Source organism: Fistularia commersonii, chromosome 2, assembly GCF_037954325.1.
Source record: "Fistularia commersonii isolate RoL2024-O1a breed Wild chromosome 2, RoL_Fcom_v1.0, whole genome shotgun sequence".
NCBI classification, from domain to species: domain Eukaryota; kingdom Metazoa; phylum Chordata; class Actinopteri; order Syngnathiformes; family Fistulariidae; genus Fistularia; species Fistularia commersonii.
The window spans coordinates 19036695-19056017 of NC_141285.1; the positions used below are offsets into that span (position 1 = coordinate 19036695).

Below are 19323 nucleotides of genomic sequence, written 5' to 3' on the forward strand. Positions count from 1 at the left end.
GAAAGACTACACGGGAAAATACCTCCGAAGATTGATGCCTACCCTAAGCTGACGGCAACTGGACTGTGAGGGTCCAAAATAAGACCACTTTATCAATTCAACTGTAGTAGAATACTTGAAATTTCTTTTACTCTAAAAGGTTTTCTATATTAGTTGTTTTAATTCAAATCATAACGATCAGTTGTTATCTCTGTAAGAATTCTGACTCAAATATGTCACAGTATTTTTGACTTATGGGTCAATTTCTGGGAAACATTTTGCCACTCCAGAGGCTTCTTCAGTTCAGTTGCATCGTTAATATAGTTCTGTGCCAAACGCACCGTGTTTTCCAAAGGAAATAAAAGAGATGTGGCTAAAACACAATATTTTAACATAATGCTACAGCAATTTTCAAAAGTCTGCCCACTTAAGGCAGCTAAAGTTGTCTTTAGCAACTCCTCTGGGCGCAACCGGTAGTTTTATCAACATTGAATACCTCCTACCCTGACTGCTATCAGCCTGAAAAGGCACACACATCTTTCATATGTTAAAGATGTATGCAAAATGGACAGTTTCTCATATAAAAGTAGAGCATAGCTAATAGAAAATGAGAGAAATGTGACATTTTTGCCTATAAAGAAAACAAATTCACACATTGGTATTAAGGGTTTGCAAAAAAAAAAATCATTTGACAAATTAAATATTGATATCAGTCAAACTGATACCATAAAATAGAAGAGTTTAAAAAAAACATTTGGCATCAGGCCGTGACTCCAACCTCTTCTATCTCTCTCCTCACTCTATTGATGGCCAAAATTAGCGTGCACATTCCTGCAAATCTGAGGAATTAGAGGACCTAATATTTAGAAATAGGATATTTGTTCACTCTGAACTACATTCATTTCATCCTAGAACATGGGTGTCAAACTCATTTTAGATGAGGGGCCACATGGAGGAAAATTGATCCTTGAATGGACTGGATGGGTAAAATAATGAATCCTTTATTAACCCCTCACGAGGAAATTGAATGAAATTGAATGCAATGAAGCCATCATGGATGAACCATGAGCAGTAGGCTGTCATCCACCGGCACCAGGGGAGCAGTCAGGGGTTCGATGTATTGCTCAACAACACTTCGACACACAAGGATGAGCCAAGAATCAAACCAGGAATGTTCGGTTCCGAAGACGATTGCTCTACCTTCAGCGCCATGCTGCCCCCACTTGCTTATTCAAATCATTCATTATTTAAAAAGAACAAAAAACTTCAGATTGTTTTCTTTTGACTTTGGTCTAAAATAGTATAAGCACATTCTGAAAATAGACACATCTGATCCAGTCCGCGGGGCGTATGTTTGACACCCCTGTCCTACAAGATCACAAATGATGTTGACCAAAGTGGAGAGGCTGGGTGACGACAATACAAGTGCAAAAGCAGAAATGCAGGCAAGCCAAGTCAAATGATGCGCTGCAGAATATTATTCATGAAGTTCAAAATTAAGGCCAGGACTTGTAGTTTTTTTTTTTTTTTAGCACAGCATACCTCCCATCTGACATCTCTCAGCCTGGAAAAGGCACAGATGGGTCTGACGAATATTAACTTTAGCTGCTGGATAAAGAGATGTACAGTAATGTTAGCATAGCACAAGTATGCTCAGGACAAGAGAGGAGTATAATGCCAGTGGGAATGCCGGTATATCTGTAGTTTTGAGGTCAAGAAGAATTCGCTGGTGGGGTTGTACCTCAGTTAATACCACCTGCTGTTTGCCTGTTGCTACGGATTGATTTTAACCCTCAGAGTCTGGAGACGTCCTTTTGTGCTTGCTTTCACACGCTTACTCATTGCCCCTTCTTTACTTTCGCCCCCTCGGCTTTACCCTTGACTCTCACGGCATTTATCATTGATAAAAACGCACTGACACTTTAGTTAACGGGGTTGATAAACAAAGCGACCTGTAAATGTTGATTTGAACAGGCAGAGTGTTTCCAAGTTCAAAGCTATGACTGTTGAAGGCCAGATCACCTAATTTTTCAAGTTGAGGCCAATGAACAACAGAGACAAGTAAATAATATCAGATTATTCCTGAATATGTCTAGAATCACAAGGACATTGGAGTGAGGCCATCTACAAAAAAAAATCATTCATTTATTCATTCATTGTTTGTAGAGTTTATCCTCCAGTCAGGGCCACCAGCTGGCGTCAGCTGTCAATGGGTGAGAGGCGGGTCCACCTTGGACCGCCACATATTCACTCCTTTGTTCAAACATCTTGTTAATTTAGGGTCTTCAATAAACCTACTGCACATTTGTGCAATGCGGGAGGAAAAGCGGGGAATCTGGTGAAAACTCACCGGAACATGCAAAAATCAAGTGCTAACCACTGCACCGGGAGCAAAAATGATTAGATATATTTTAAAATCAATACGAAATCAAACAGTGTCATGAAAATATTGATTTTCCGGCACTTATTGGCAGCAGTTTCCTGGTAGCATCAACCAAGGATCTTTATGATTTCAAAATCAGAATCAGAAATACTTTTGATCCTGGAGGAAATTGTATTTATTTTTTCCTTTAATAATTTTATACTAATGTAAGTTTAATGAGTGGAAACTAATGAATCACCCAAACGGCAGTTGGCTGATATGCATCAGGGTTATTCATAACAAATGACCATAAATCATGAAGGTTTAATACATAAATCAGGGGTCCCCAAACTTTACCCTGCAAGGACCAAATAACTTTTACCTTCTCTGACCTGGGGCCGGGCCAGTTTTTAAAATAAAGTGCAGAGGTGTCTAAACGTAAACATTTATTGTTTTCCAGAAAACCACCAAAAATTAACCCTTTCTGGGATCTTAACCGGAAAAAAAATCAGAAAAAAGTATTAACATTATTAATGAAATAAATAACACAATTTATGAAATAAATAATAACCATATAACCCTTTTCAAGTTTATCACAGATAAAAAGACCAAGGAACATTAACTTTCTTGTAGACACAACTGTTTGCAACTCTGCTATATCAAATTCATTGTGAGAACCAGAAAGCAAGCAGGCTATGAAACCGAACCGATACCAACACCTACCTAGTTAAATACCCCCACCAGGTTAAATACTCTGCATTCTGAATCTATTTTTCTCTTACATAATCTTTTCGCCATTATTCCGTGTTATTTGACAGGGGTATTACCAGGATTTTTTTTTTGAGGGAGGGGTTTCAGATAAGGCACAGACTGCAGAAGGGTGGAACAGAAGGTTACGTTCTGTGCATGTACAAGTCACAGTATTAAGTATTAAAAAAAAAAATCATAATGCATCTCTGGTATTGTTCGGGGGCTGGGCAAAATGTGGCGGCGGGCTGTATACGGCCCCCGGCCTGGTTTGGGGACCACTGACATAGATTAAAAATAGTCTACAAAATTACAATGCAAGCATCCTGAGAGCTGCCACTGTCTGTCAAGTTACGATCTGCTGTTTCATTCAGAACCTTTACGTAGATTTGTAGCTCAGCCTGGCACTTCCTCATACTAATACATTTGTTAGGGTCAAAACTAATGGACAGTGAGCGGAGATTTATACCTCGGGTAAACATTTACCTCCACGGTTCATGGCATGAAGTCGGGCATGAGGCTGGACCGCTGGAGTTACAAGACGAACACTGGTATGAAACAGCACGGTTCTGGATCATCCGGTGAAGATAAAGCTTACAGAGAGCATGACAGCATGTTCGTCAATGAACCGTTGACGGTCAACACTGTTTAAATCAGTCAGGGGAATCTAACAAAATGTAAGGTTAAAGAAAGTTCCTGAATCTAATTGAATTTTATTTATTTATTATAATTGTTATTATAATGTTAATAACAATAATTGACTATTATTATTATTACTATTATTATTATTGTCATTATTATTATTATACATCACATTAGTTTTATTATTATTATTATTATTATTGTTATTATTATACATCACATACATTATAATAATAATGATAATAATAATTATTATCATTATACATTACATACATTATTATTATTATCATCATTATCCCAAAACCTTTTATAACTTAGTAAATCAAGAAGATGTGTGTGACGGAAACATAAGCTTTGGAGAGAAACTCTTTGTCTCAGAGTTCGATAATCCCTAAATTTAACTGTCAACTATTCCTTTGTCAGAGTAGCATTCACGGATCGAGTTTAAAGCGTCTCAATCTCCTGGGATTTCATTAAATGAGTCGCACAACTCCTCCAATGGGATGAAAAGCAAGCTGCTAGTTGAAGCCTGCGAACCTTTCTGGTTGGGCCGACAGACATTGACAAGCTTTCCCGATAAGCGTGAGGGAGCTTAGAGCTGTCCGATTACAAAATCTGAAAATATGTGACGATCTTTGACCTTTCAAGCTCACTGTGCCTACATTTGGGATATACTCACATTAGGTTCTGTTCCTCGATACACATGGTTTCTATAAAATTTACTACATGGATGATAAACACACTTTAATAGGGGCTTAAAAGCTATAAAAGGAAGAATTTAAAAATATATCTTTTCAGTAACTCATGCAAGCAAGCCAAGCTTTATTTATGATTTATTTATTTGTCAATGTATGTATTTACTTTTTTAAGCACCTATCTAAAACCACTTTAAGAGAGGAAAATGATCATGAAAGGTCTGATATGATGTAACAACAATAGAAATCAATATTCTCTGTAAAATTATGTTTTGCAATGACATTTGATTTTTAAAGTAGGAAACGTATCTTTAAAATGTGAAATATCATCAGAAATGGGAGAGTATTTCAATTCATGGGTCTCTCTGGACGTCATTGCTTACAAACTCTGCAGAGGAACAATAAATACTCTTGGCGAACAGTGAAGTTCACCAGATTTTCTATTTATATATTATTCACGTTGCAGGAGAAACTACCTAAATGCACATATTTGCCAGATGTCTTTTCCATCTGCACCAATACCAATCGTAATTAGGTCTCAGAGCTTGACCCTGATTGCAGCGTTCCCAGGTTAAAAAAAACAAAGCTCTTAGTGGTGTTTTAGCTCACAGAAAATAATCATTTGCTCTTAGTTTAGAATTATAGAGCAACTATTTTTCTGACCCTGAAAGTCTCATGGTTAAGCCAATCTTCAATGTTAATATATAGCCCCACCCCCCAAAAGGAAGGTTTCACCGTCTGACAGACCACACACACACTTCGCGGCTGACCTCGACCATTTCAAAGGTGAGTTATGCCGAGGCAGGAAGCTTGAAATTCACACATGATGCCTCAGAGGGAGAGTAAAGCTCCCTCAAGCACCTGAATATTAAAAGTGCCCGTACCATTTTCTTTGGATGGGAGATGAATGAAATACTTCAAAAGGAACTATCCCGCTTCACTTATGGTACAAAGAAATCCGAACTTATAAAATAGCCATTCACTTGGTTTTAACAGCTGTTTCTAATTTACAGAAAGCTGTGCTGAACACCCGGGCGAGGAAGAAATGAGGAGCCGCATCAACCTGCCTGTCGATGCCACGATGAACGGACGCGTCCGCCTCTTTTCAAGAAAGATTATTAGTCGATTATTATAAGCTTGAATTTTGAGAGTCATTTATCAGCTTCTCTTTCTACATGCCCATACTGCCTTTATCTCATCATGTCAGGACTCAATTCCAAATATGGGAGCGCCAACCAAACAGACCCGGTCGACGGTCTCCACAACATGCCGTTAGCTGAGGACCACGGCAAAAGTCCTGTCAGGACATTTTTTGACGCACATCTGACTGAAAATCTGGACGTCAAGTCGCTCTTGCCGTGCCCCATGACCAACCTGGGTATTATTTCAAAAGTCAAAGTGATGAGCTTTTGCCTGGGTTTGACATTTTTGTTCCTCATAATGGCCTCTTACATCCTAGCTTGGGACAAGAAAGGACTTTTGTTTACACCGCTGTCCTATCAATTTAGAGTAGTGGTTATTCCGACCAGCACGGCTGTGGCCAACGTTTCCCCCGGAAAGACTTTAATTGACATGAAACTACTGGTGAAGATAATTGACTCCAAACTAGAATATCCATCCAGGAAGGCCCCCGATGAACGGGAAATCATTGGAACAGACCCCCATGTAAGTCTGGAAAATAATTAATTCATTTTTCTGCAAGTTTTTGTTATTGTAGGCCCTCAGAGTTACAATGTGTGGATTTTCCATGCCTATCCTTCGCTAGAATGACGATTATTCATTTGCAGCCAAATGCTTAAAGACAGTAATACCTATAATATGCCCAATTGCAACATAAAGGAAGATCAATGACCATGAAAAGCACAATTTATGGTGACAAAACATTTTTGCAAATCATATTTCCTTCACATGTATTAGTCCAAGTGGGAGTTTCAGGGACCAAATACACCAGTTTCGCAAGAAATTGCTAATGTGACATTACTTTTGACTTTGTGTGTGTTATAGTAGAGTTTGAGAGGTGGGTGTAAAAAATTATTCAATACAACAAGATAAACAAATGCACAAATATCTCAGCAAAGATGCCTCGTATATTAGGAAGCATTGCCTGTAGATACATATATATATATATATTCATCTTTATTCTCTGACATCACACTCCTCAGTGAAATATCCAACTTTATCTTGCAGGGCCAATTCTTACCAGGCTGGTTAACATACAAAATCATGTTCTTGATCGCCCTCATGGCCTTCTACTTCCTACGTCTAACTAGTCTGTGCACAACATAATTACTCCAAATTAGTTGCATCCTTTATTGTAAAACTCCTGCCCGCCCACGACATTCTGCAAATGAAAGGCACCCGGCTCTTCTGCTATAACACTAGCCAGAATCGACGAGCCAGACTCTTCACTATTCCATAAGTGGTAGAAGTTGTTACCAAGATACAACTGATCTGCTGTATTTTCCCTATAATTTTTACACCCCAAACTAAAGATCCATTTCTCACTTTACACTTGAACAAGTTGTAAGCTCTACTTTTTTTTATCAAACTGATTTATATCACTTCTCCATATTGTTTTGTCATTGCTACATCCTTGCCTGATTGTAGCAGTATGAAAGCACCTTCCTGTTAATCTATGCATCTTCAAACAACACATTTTGTTTGAATTCGAGGCTTCACTAAATGGTCCTTTCTGGGGCAGAATTGTAAGATGCAAGATATTTAATTCCCCCCAGTGTTTTAGTTTTATTTTATTTTATTTTTTATTTTCTTCACAGCTGTTCACGGTAGTGCCCCGTCAGTTCCTGCCTACTATTAAAAGCCCCTGCTGGTATGAAGAGTTTGACAGTAAACTCATCTCAGATCCATATGGGGAGAGCCTCTTCTGTCTTCACTCCAAGAACTTTAAGGCTGTTTGCGAACGTTTGAAAACCAACTTCTCGCAGCACTTGCGACACAGAAGGGGCAAAATGTTTCGTTTGCGCTGCCTGCCGTACTTCTTTATTATTGGTCAACCGAAGTGTGGCACTACCGACTTGTTCCACAGACTTTTGCTGCATCCAGATATCAAGTTTAATACCATTAAGGAGCCTCACTGGTGGACCAGGAAACGCTTTGGTAAGAGGATGGATGGCAATTCTAGCCATCTTGTTTGAGTTCTAGATAATGAAACAAGATGTTTTAACAACATGTATTTCTATAAATGCCGAGCTTGAGTCATCCAGCTCAGGTTAAACTCCATTATCGGCCAGTCTACAATGTACAGTATAAAAAACATTTGTTTGTTCATCATCACTGGTTAGCGTGGCTTTTTTGGTAGCCTGTCGCTGTAAAAAAATCATTACACAGATGATAACTCGAAATGCTTGTGACTTCTGTTCAGCGTATCCTCAAATTGGGGTGCAGACACTAAATTTTAATGCTTTTTTGACTTGAACATGGAATTTGCATTATATTAGGATTATTACCATAATTTTGTTACTGTGGTATTATATCGATTTGCAGTTGAATACTTCAGGCCAATGTTTTTCCACCGACTAACCCTCTGCTGACAGGAGAAGTGCATACTGTTTCAGCATAACATGAGTTTTTTGCTTATTTTTGATTAATATTCTGGCCTTTTGGAATCAAGTCTTTCTCTAAGCCCTAATTTTTTGGTTTCAAGTTATTAAATAATCATATAAAGTGGTACTATATACAAGAGTAAATATTAAGTGCTATTTTGGTGAACTGTGTGGTGCAGGTTATATGCATATAAAAGATGGCCTCCAGAAAAATTTCTCTGTGGAAGACTACCTGGATCTATTTGACTTGGCAGCTCGCAATGTCCAAGCAAAAAGCAGTGGAAAGTCATCTGGAGATCTTCATGAATCCCAGCTCGTAACAGGTGAACATATGTGAAAGTGTTTTTGTGTGCAAGGATGGGTACCATTTGCTTTTGTTAATGGATGTTTAACATCAAGTGGAAGAATCTGTTACATTTGTGGGATATTCAGAGGAAGATCAAATATGCACGCCGTTCTGTTCTGACCACAATTCAAATTACAGGTCCATTTTGTCATTCTTTCCTTGATTATTACACCATACTCATTTTCTGTGAATTTCCAACTTGCGGCTTTGACCTCAGACGCACCACAGTGTGTATGTGTAGAGCCAAATGGAAATACCACTCGCAGTATTAGATATTCTGTGGTATTAAAATGTTCACATGAGATGAGATGAGATGTGCTTTAACAATCCCATGCTTTGGAAATTGTTTAAATAGAATGTAATACTCTAATGGAGGCTATTGCATCTTCTTTCTCTGTGCATTGTTGCTGATATCAAGCTAAATCAAACCTTGCTGTTATAGATAAACAAACGAAATCATTGAAATCACATTTTCATAGTAAACTAGTGAGATGTGCATAGAGGATACATTTTTAGATAGGGAGAGATAAAAGTGGAAAGTGTTGATGTACTGAGAATATGATGGAATGTGGCTGCCAGGGGAAATTTGTGTGGGGGTAAACATGACAAAAAATTATGCTAAATCCTTATCGTTGAACAAAACAGTGAATTTCTTAAAAGTTTTTTGGTATAAAAAAGATATATCGACTACTTTTTATGCAGATATTTGACAGGGGATAAGGTATTAGCAATTATGATAGGAATCATTTTTTTACATGATATAATTTTCATAAAATTGTCAAGAAATTCTATCTCGAGATATCTTTCAGTGTGTTTGATCACATTGTTCTTGGTCATATGCATGTATTGCAGGAGTTTAGCACAATGTTCAATACCTATTTCATATCAGCCCCCAATGCTGTGTGTGCTGTTTCAACCAAAACTATGCTTTGCAAGAACAGCATATTATTTTAATTGATTGCAGTATGAGCGCCACTAAATAATGCTACGCCACAAATGTGTTGCTGTATTTGTCTGAAAAGGTCAGTCACAGTGATCTGGAATATACCATCTGTATCTCACAGTCGCAAGGAATAATTACATGTTGTGCTTTAGAAATAAGAAATTAAGAATGTATGTGGTGGATAAAAACTAGACACGTTTATTAGTAACATGGACAATAATAAGCCATCTGTCATAATACATTTAATACAAGAAATATTGTGTATACTATATACACAAACAGAACACAGCACATGACCTTATAAACAAATTGATAATGTAAAATAAATAACATTCTCAGCATCATATTCAATGTAGTGCAAAACAATATATGCCATGATACCAGGATACATAATCTATACAGTGCACTTAATACTACTCTGAAAATTCAAAGTATACATGATCTATGTAGGGGAATGCTGCGGGCTGCAAAAAATGTTTCCAAGCTTTTTTTTTAACTGGTTATTGTCTGCCAAGAGTTGAAAAATGTTGGATAAGATGCAACATTTGTCATTTTTTATGACTTTCCTGGACCCCTGCTGAACTGGGAAAGCTGAGAAAAGCATAAAAGCGGCACATAATCTCAATCCTACTAATGTTTCTCTGTCTATGCACTTGGAAATCACTGTGAAACTACTTCTGTGTATTTCATCTGCTGCTAACATTCTCTAGTTTTGTGGTCACCGCCGTAAAGTTCGTCACAATCTGCGTAATGACTCATATTTCATAATATCTACCTAGGGTTCAATTAAGTGAATGACATTTGAGGACACCATTGTTTGCTTCATGCTTTCTGTTTTGAGTCAGAGCGATCGAACCTGTTGAGACATGCAAACGGGCGGTGGAAAGCGAACATATTCATATACTACACACATTACCATGGCTTGATTTTTCTTTTGGCATTTGTCTTTTGATGGCCCAGTTTAAAATCAACAGCAAACTGATGTTCTACTCAGAGGAAATAAATAACTTAAGGGTTTCTAGTCATTCTTCCTTGGCAATGTTATACACATTGTTTGTTTGGATGTTTGCACGTCTACCCAAATTACTCCACATTATGAAAATATTGTAGCCATACAGCCACAAATAAATGATGTACCCAATAGACATAACATTCATATTTAATCTTCACATTTGGCACCACTGTATTATGGCTGTATTTCTGCAGTCCTTGCTGCATTTTAAGTGAGCTATGGATGCCCAAGGTGATGGTAAGACTTGTCATTGTCTTGACAGGTGAAGCCAGCGCATCCACTATGTGGGACAACCAAGCCTGGAGCTATCTCCATGGAGACAAAGAGGGGATAGAGCCCCCATTTCTTGCACAGGACTTTATACATGCAGCTCTGCCTAATGCCAAAATCATCATCATGCTAAGAGATCCAGTAGAGAGGTATTGTGGAGAAATAGATTTTTGTACAGATAGAGTACTTTTCTCAAGTCCTAATAATTCTATCAAAGTTTGCAAAGGGCTATTATGTAATTTATCATCACAGATTATAATTGCTGTAAATCAATGCTTTTCAGTTCTTCAAATCGGCTTATAAATCAATTTCATTTTTGTTCCCAGACTATATTCTGACTACCTGTATTTTAAGATGAACAACAAGTCAGCAGAGGACTTCCATCAAAAGGTCATGGAGTCTATACTCTTGTTTCAGTCCTGCCTTTTGGAAAAGTCCCTTCGGTCCTGTGTGTACAACAGCAGCCCCTCCAACCTGATGCCAGTAAGCCGAGATTCAAAATCCCCATCCCTGAAATTGAGTGGTTATGAATAAATTATCTATGTGCTCTGATATAATCAAGTGATCATCCAACTCAAGAGATGTAAGGACTGCTGTGACTGGAGGTTTTGCTACAGAAGAAGCAGCAAGTTACAGAGGGGCAAAAAAGAATGTAGTCAGCCACCAATTGTGCGAGCTCTCCCGCTTAAAAAGATGAGAGAAGCCTGTAATTTTTATTATAGGTAAACTTCAACTATGAGAGACAGAATGAGAAAAAAAAAATCCAGAAAATCCCATTGTCTGATTTTTAAATAATTTATTTGCAAATTATGGTGGTCAATTACAAAAGTTAACCTCAATTCTTTGTTATATACCCTTTGTTGGCAATGACAGAGGTCAGACATTTTCTGTAAGTCTTCACAAGGTTTTCACACACCTTGGTATTTTGGCCCATTCCTTCATGCAGAATGATCTCCTCTAGAGCAGTGATGTTTTGGGGTCGTCGATGGGCAACAAGGACTTCCGACTCCTTCCAAAGATTTTCTACAGGGTTTAGATCTGGAGACTGGCTCGGCCACTCCGGGACCTTGAAATGCTTCTTACGAAGCCACCCCTTTGTTGCCCGGGCGCTGTGTTTGGGATCATTGTCATGCTGAAAGACCCAGCCACATCTCATCTTCAATTCCCTTGCTGATGGAAGGAGGTTTTCACTCAAAAATTCTCACGATACATGGTCCCATTTATTCTTTCCTTTACACGGATCAGTCGTCCAGGTCCCTTTGCAAAAAAACAGCCCAAAAGCACCAATTTACCACCCCCAAGCTTCACAGCAGGTAGCATTCTTTCTCCTCCAAACACGACAAGTTGAGTATTTAACCAAAAAGTTCAATTTGGTCTCATCTGACCAAATAGACGTTGGACATTCTCCCAATCCTCTTCTGGATCATCCAAATGCTCCCTAGCAAATTTCAGATGGGCCTGAACATGTACTGGCTTAAGTAGGGGGACACGTCTGGCACTGGAGGATTTGACTCCCCGGCGGCGTAGTGTGTTACTGAAGCCTTTGTTACTTTGGTCCCAGCTCTCTGCGGGTCACTCACTGTGTCCCCCCGTCTGGTTCTGGGATTTTTGCTTCTTGTGATCATTTTGACCCCACAGGATGAGATCTTGTATGGAGCCCCAGATCGAGGGAGATTATCAGTGGTCTTTTATGTTTTCCATTTTCTAATAATTGCTCCCACTGTTGATTTCTTCACACCAAGCTGCTTACTTATTGTAGATTCAGTCTTCCCAGATTTGTCTTCTACAGATTTGTTTCCGCTGTCCTTTGACAGCTCTTTGGTCTTGGCCTGCGTGGAGTATGGAGTGTGACTGTTTGAGGTTGTGGACAGGTATCTTTTAAACTTATAACCAGTTCAAACAGGTTCTCTTAATTCAGGTAAAATGCGGAGAACAGATGAACCTCTTAAGAAGAAGCTACAGGCGTGTGAGAACCAGAAATCTTGCTTTTTGTGGGTGACTAAATACTTATTTTTCTGAAGAATTTACCGATTAATTCATTAAAAATCCCACAATCTGATTTCCCGGATTCTTTCCCCACATCCTGTCTCTCATAGCTGAAGTGTACCTATGAGGAAAATTACGGGCCGCTCTCATCTTTTTGGGAGAACTTGCACAATTGGTGGTTGATTAAATACTTTTTTGCCCCCATCAGTCTCAAAACACAAGGAAACCCGGATAAATATTCTCAAATCCATTAAAAAGAATTAGAGAATCTCCCAGATTTTTTTCTGTTCTCATGAGATCTGAATGACATGACAGTAAAAAGTTTTGAGATTAATGCTGGCGTTTCATGCTGTAGGAATGAGCTATGGCGTCCTCTTGAGGCAAAACTGTGTCTGTGCATCTAAGGGATAGACGCCCATACTTATTTTAAGGTTACAAAAGGTGGACATAATTTACTTTTCTGAATGCCTCAAACAACATAAGTATTGGTGTGCAGACTTTTTGCAGTGGTATAATTATTATCTGTGGTCTCCCATGAATACATTTGGTAGCCATTAATATCAACCTGTATGTTTATGAAATAGTAGTGTTCTTATTTTGAAAGCACAATAATGTTAATTGCTATTAAAGCTAGATTTGAAAGAGTTTATAATCATTTATTTTTCTGGCACATTCTCACATTTAATATTTACATCTGTCGTGTTATAATTTTCTGATATATACTTCAAACTTGTAAGAGGCTTGAGTTGCTTACTTATTTCAATGCGTTTTTTAATAGGTGAGGCTGAATCTGGGGATGTACATTGTCTTCCTGCTTGACTGGCTGACGGTTTTCAAAAGGGAGCAGATTCTAGTGGTTCGCCTGGAGGACTATGCAGTCGACCTAAAAGTGACAATCAAGAGGGTTTTTGATTTTCTAACTGTGGGTATGTATTCCCATGAGTACAGCCTGTTCAAGTGACAAAACCCAACCCATGGTTAAGATGTTAAACTTGAGCTTAAATGTTATCTAACCTACAGATGCATACAAATGTGTTTATTGGCTCCAAGACATATTGCGCAATTCTGTTGCTTCACCTACTTTTCCACATTATGAATTACAAGCTCATTATCCTCATCACAGACAGCAGGTCTTAGTGTCTCAAATCAACAGCAACCATAAAACCTTCTGCGGACACTCAGTAGGCTCTCCCAAATTCAGATCTCTTAACCAAGCTCCATCCATTATTTCCAAACAACATCAACAAGTAGTAAACGTTCACTAAACATCACGCCCCTAAGTACAAAATTACTAAATGGTCACTTGACGTGGCTTCATGCATGGCAGGCATTATCATGTTCGGCCTCAGAGTCGTCTAATCTACTACACTACAATTCAGATTGTATCATCTGATATCTTTTCTTTTCGACCCTTCCCAGAGGTACCCTGCTCTGATTAACCTCTTTATATATATATCTATATATATATATATATATATATATGTGTGTGTGTGTGTGTGTGTGTGTGTGTGTGTGTGTGTGTGGCAGGGTGTGCATTTCACACCTAGGCCTTCAGTCGTGTTCCTTTTCCTTGCTGTAACAGGCCTGCTAGCTTCGGAATTGCCTGACCTTTCTAAATGATGTCCAGCTTTTCTTGAAAAGTCTGTGTAGAAAATGGGTTTGCCAATAAATATGCAACCACATCAATTTCTTCTCTTCCTTCAGCCATCATGTGTTGACAAATTAGCTACTACATCAACACTATACTATATCTGTGTTCGTGCAGCTTGCTACAGATGCAGCATGTGAGCTCTAGTTAGTACGCTCTCTAACTATTCAATCAAAGGGTGTGTGACACACTGACATTACCCTGCTCTTCTAGAAGGCCTTGGTGTTGCAACTCAAAATCTGATTGGTTGAAGCAAAACTTTCATCGACATGTATTTTTTGCTAGAGCGCCTATGATTATGCAGGCCTCCAGGCAGATTTCTTTGACTTTGACCCTGTCTAGCAACAAATAATGGCTGAAATGTGATTGGCTAAATGGTTTAATATGAACATACATGTCTGGAAGTAGCACAGCCAGGTAAAAAGCTATGACAGGAGGCGGACAGGGACAGACCAAGCATTCATGGACAAGATATATCATTAAAATCAATCTGTGATTCACATATTTTTTTTAGGCCAGCAGAGAAGGCCTTGCAGGCCCTGACAGCCCTCCTCTGATATATATATATATATATATATATATATATATATATATATAGTCAAAATAGTATTGTTTGTGTTTATTCAATTTGAACCTGTAGCTTGGTTTGGTATTAAATGTACCCGTCATCCATGCAGGTCCTTTATCAAAGCAGGTGGAGGCAGCACTGACCATGCTACCTACGTCCAACACCCGGCGGGCAGCAGACAGGAATCTTGGTCCTATGCTTCCGGCCACCAGACATCTCCTCAGGGAATTCTACCAGCCCTTCAACCATAAACTGGCCAGTGCACTAGACAACAAGTCCTTCCTCTGGGCGGACGTGTGAAGTATCAAGAGCAAGGATGGGATTTGAGAATAAATGTTTTTAAAGACGGATTACCAATTTAAAAAGAAACAAGGACAAAGCATCGACAGAGGGATTATCTCTCTGTGGTGAACAGCTATTGTATATACATGCTCAGTTTGAAGCTCTGAATGAATATGGTGTTTGTCGTATTTATTTGCTTTTTAAGAACATGTGTGTTCTTTCAGTTGAAGTACTGAAAAGTACTGGAAGTATGAAAAGCTCCTGCAAACATTTTCTTTGCATTTGTAGCTCAATAAGTCAGCCTGTTAATTTTGATCGTTTTACATTTTGATTGTACGAATTCTGCCCATCTTGTCCTGTCACCCAAACCTTGGGAACTACACAAAGGGTCCAGTATATTTACTTCAGAAAAAAAAATAAAAATCAAGTTGATTTTTGTATGGTATGGTGTTTTGCTGATATTTTATGAACAATGTTGATGTTCTTCAATAAATCACAGGAGGGCACTAAAGTACGCATAACAATGTGGCTATAACTGGTGGACAAGAGAGACAGGATGGAATGTTTCATAGTGTTGTGTTTACAATGCATGTCTCGATTCACAGAGATATTTTGATGATATAGGTTTGTCAGTCATTTGCATTTACTAGAATGCCACTAATATTGCATTCACTTGTAAATAATGGATACCACATTAGCATCTCTTCATCCCAAGTAAATATTAGCCTAATAAAAGGTAAAAAGCTGTATTATTACAACCCTGCTGCAGCTGCATCACAAAGCAGGATTAGTAGGTTACCAAGGTTACATCGTGGATCTGCTGGGATTTCCCTGATAGCAACATAAAATTTTAAGCGTGTGATTCAACTATCAGCCAAGCAGCTAAAAATACTGACATAGCAAAAGACTTGGATGTCTAATTTTGTCCTTATTCTTAACAATTCTGCATCTTACTTCGCTGCTATTCATATTATTAAGTTCTATTCAGAGAGTTTTTAAAGTGATGTAAAGCTGATAAGGAAAAAAGTCTGCCTGTTTGCTGCAATAACTGTGCTGCTCTTAGATTGTATCAGGGCTCTAACGCATATAAATACAGCTCAGAAACATTGAATATCATGAAAAGTTCAATAGTTTTTGTTGCTCATTTCAGAAATTGAACACACAAAGAGTTAAATATTTCCAGCCTTTATCTCTTAAAATGAAATGATTAATGCTTACAGATAATGATAAGCAATATTCGGTCTCTCAGAAAATTAGAATATAACACAAGATCAATAAATCATTGGATATTCTTAACAGAAATATTAGGGTACTGAAAAGTATGTTCATTTCTATGCACAATACTTCCTTGGGCCTCCTTTTGCATGAATACCTGTGTCGTCGTGGCGTGGAGGTGGCCTGCCTGTGGTATTGCTCAGGTCTAAACCTGGAGCCCAGGTTGATTTGATAGCGGCCTTCAAGTTTTCTGCATTGATGGGTCTTGTTGGGTCTTACATCTTCCTCTTGATAATACCCCTTAGTTTCTCCATGGGCTTCAGCTCAGGAGAGTTTCCTGGCCAATCAAGCACAGTCACACCATGTCATTGAGCCAGCTCTTGGTATGGATAGATGGTCAACTCCTGCTGGGAAATGCAATCATCATCTCCATGAAGTGGTAGAATATTTCCTGGTAGGTTGCTGCATTGATTGTGGACCTTAGAAAACACAGTGGACCAACTCTAGTACATGACAAGCCCCAATCATCACTGGCTGTTGAAATTTCACATGCAACGAGGATTCTGGGCCTTCTCCGCTCTTCCACCAAGACTCTTGAAACATGCAAAGTTAACCTCCATCTGGAAAAGAGGACCTCGGACCACTGAGCAACAGTCCAGTTCTTTTTCTCCTCAACCCAGGTGAGATTTTTCTGATGTTGTTTCTGGTTCAGGAGTGGCTTAAAAAACGAGGAATTCAAAATTGCAACATTGGTAGCCCGTGTCTAAGAACCGTCTATGCGTATTGGTTCTTAATGCACTGACTCCAGCTGCAGTCCACTCTTGGGAAGATCCCCTAAATTCTCAGGACTGTGGCTATCTCTTTAATCAGCTGTGTAGAGTATGGCACTATGAATTTACAATCTTGAACTTTTTCACAATATTCTAATTTTTGGAGGGACTGAATTTTGCATTTCATTTTTTGTAAGCCTTGTCATTAAATTTTAAGAATTAAAGGCTGGAATTATTCCACTCTATGTGTAATGAATGGGTTCCAATTTCTGAAGAGTCACAAAAAATATTGAGCATTTTCACGATATTCTAATTTTTCAAAGTGGATCTTTATTACCCATGTCTACTTTTGTGAGCATAAACACAACCACATTGGGAGAAACCTCCCAGAGACACAAGAAGGATGTTTTTTTTTTATAACCAGCTTCATTTCTTCTTCTAGTCATTGAAATTTTGTTTTTTTACCAGCAGACTATTTTTTTTAAACTGTGAGACAAGTAGACAGTTGTGTTTAAGGAGTCCTGCATTTGTTAAATTGGCTATTTTTCCCTGCAGAAATAACTCCACAATCAATATGCTGCAGATCATAATTATAATTATATAGATTTTCAATCAATACCGATTGGTTTACTGTCAGTTGCACATTTAATAGAAATAATTTCTATGAGGAGCATATATAACCTCCCTTTTTTATTTTGCAGCTTTTCATATTGACTGACTGTTTATTGACAGCGATGTACTTAGCACAGATTGTGAGCCATCTATTGACAGACGTGCACTATGTTAGTGAATATATTCTGTAGACATTCTCATCTTTCAATAATCCTGTTGTTTCATAATGAATATTTTTTCTTTGCCAATGTTATTTTCTATTCAAGCGCAGTCATTCAAGTTTAAGACCAGCGCATTCAAGAATTTCCCAAGAGCTTTGATATCAAAAATGCAATGACATATAGAATAATAAAAAGTCACAAGAGCTGAGTTGAATATCATTTCAGCTTCTTCACCTCAAGAACACATTTCCCAGTATGCTTGTTTCTTTCCTTTATTTTGCCTTGTTTAGCATTGAATGGGAGAGTTGTTTGTTTAAACTGCTACTTAACATGGATGAGTCACTCAGGTAAACATGTGTCGATCGCTATTATTATCCGCTGTCATTTGTAAAAAAAAAAAAAATCGCTACCCTTTATCTGCGCCTCACTTGTTGGGTTGACTACCCCCCTTACCTCCCCGGTTCTTGTCACCCTGCACTTATCGAGGGAAAATAAATCAAAGAGGAGTACTGCTGCAGGAGAATCACATTGTTAAACTCTTTGATTATGTGCATTTACGAGGCGATTGACCTCGTGAATTACGACAAAATCTCCGTATACTCTGGTTGAGGGCCCTGACGCTTTAGTAGGGGAAAGGTAGTCAGGCATCGTCAATTGGCCCCTTCAATTTGTATCGACGATCAACCTGTTTTTCATTGGTGTGACAAACTGATTAGATGTCCTTTGACATTCCCTGCTCATGTGAGGGACACTGATTTTAGTTCACTTTTGTGCGAGAGAATGTGTATGCACATTGAAAGAGTTCTATAATACATCCATAGTATAGGTATTACTCATATAAAATTCACACATTTGTTGTCAGTTATCTTTATGTCTTAAGATGAAAAAAAAACATAAAACTCTAAAACCCACTGCAGCTGATGCAATTGGTTGGTTTAGTCAGTTATGTCAATGAAAAGCATATAATAACAGGGAGAGGGTGAAAAGGGTACCAAAGACATACCTTTTGGTATACAAAAATTATGTCTATTTTCAAAGTTTGGCTCTGAATCTTCAGTGCTGGACACAAATAAAAGTAATCAGGCACTGACATTCAGTCTTCAGCCAAATACCTCCAGGAGAATGCCAGATTATCAGATCAACTTTTTTAATGGGTACGTGATTACATCATACATCCATTAAATTCATCTTAACAGAAAATTGTTTCATTTAAACTGATTTACAAGAGGAATCAGAGTCTAAATTTAGGTCAGGGTACTTGAACTATCCCGAGAAATTTGATGCTTTTTGTGTATACTTGGTGTAATACTTTCCAAAGAGTCTTGAGCACTGAAGGTGTGGCCTGTTCTATCAAACGTTTCTAGGAAATTAATTGAGAAAAAGCAAAAAGATGATCTCTGCCATTGCTGATTTCCAAGATTTGGAAAAAAATGGGATTTTATTTGACAACATTGAATCATAGCTATCTGAATTAAGAAAGTTTTTGCAGACTTCTTCTCACTGTAACTTTGAAGGATGAGGG

The 19323-nt window shown here is 38.2% G+C and overlaps 1 protein-coding gene across 1 annotated transcript; it reads left to right on the top strand.

Moving 5' to 3' along the window:
* Window positions 1–5760: 5760 nt before the first annotated feature.
* Window positions 5761–15681, top strand: LOC147236637 (carbohydrate sulfotransferase 15-like). Its single transcript, XM_086162183.1, has 8 exons — window positions 5761–5803; window positions 5934–6090; window positions 7203–7542; window positions 8168–8311; window positions 10552–10708; window positions 10886–11042; window positions 13324–13471; window positions 14871–15681. The coding sequence occupies exons 2-8, from the start codon at window positions 5998–6000 to the stop codon at window positions 15059–15061; spliced, it is 1230 nt and encodes a 409-aa protein (XP_086018309.1). The 5' UTR covers window positions 5761–5803; window positions 5934–5997; the 3' UTR covers window positions 15062–15681.
* The last annotated feature ends 3642 nt before the right edge of the window (window positions 15682–19323 follow it).

Excerpts from the sequence above, each read along its gene's own strand:
- LOC147236637 (XM_086162183.1), top strand. The coding sequence starts at position 5,998 with ATGAAACTACTGGTGAAGATAATTGACTCCAAACTAGAATATCCATCC. Across the intron at positions 8,312-10,551 it reads TGAATCCCAGCTCGTAACAG|GTGAAGCCAGCGCATCCACT; the intron begins GTGAACATATGT and ends TTGTCTTGACAG. Across the intron at positions 13,472-14,870 it reads TTTTGATTTTCTAACTGTGG|GTCCTTTATCAAAGCAGGTG; the intron begins GTATGTATTCCC and ends TCATCCATGCAG.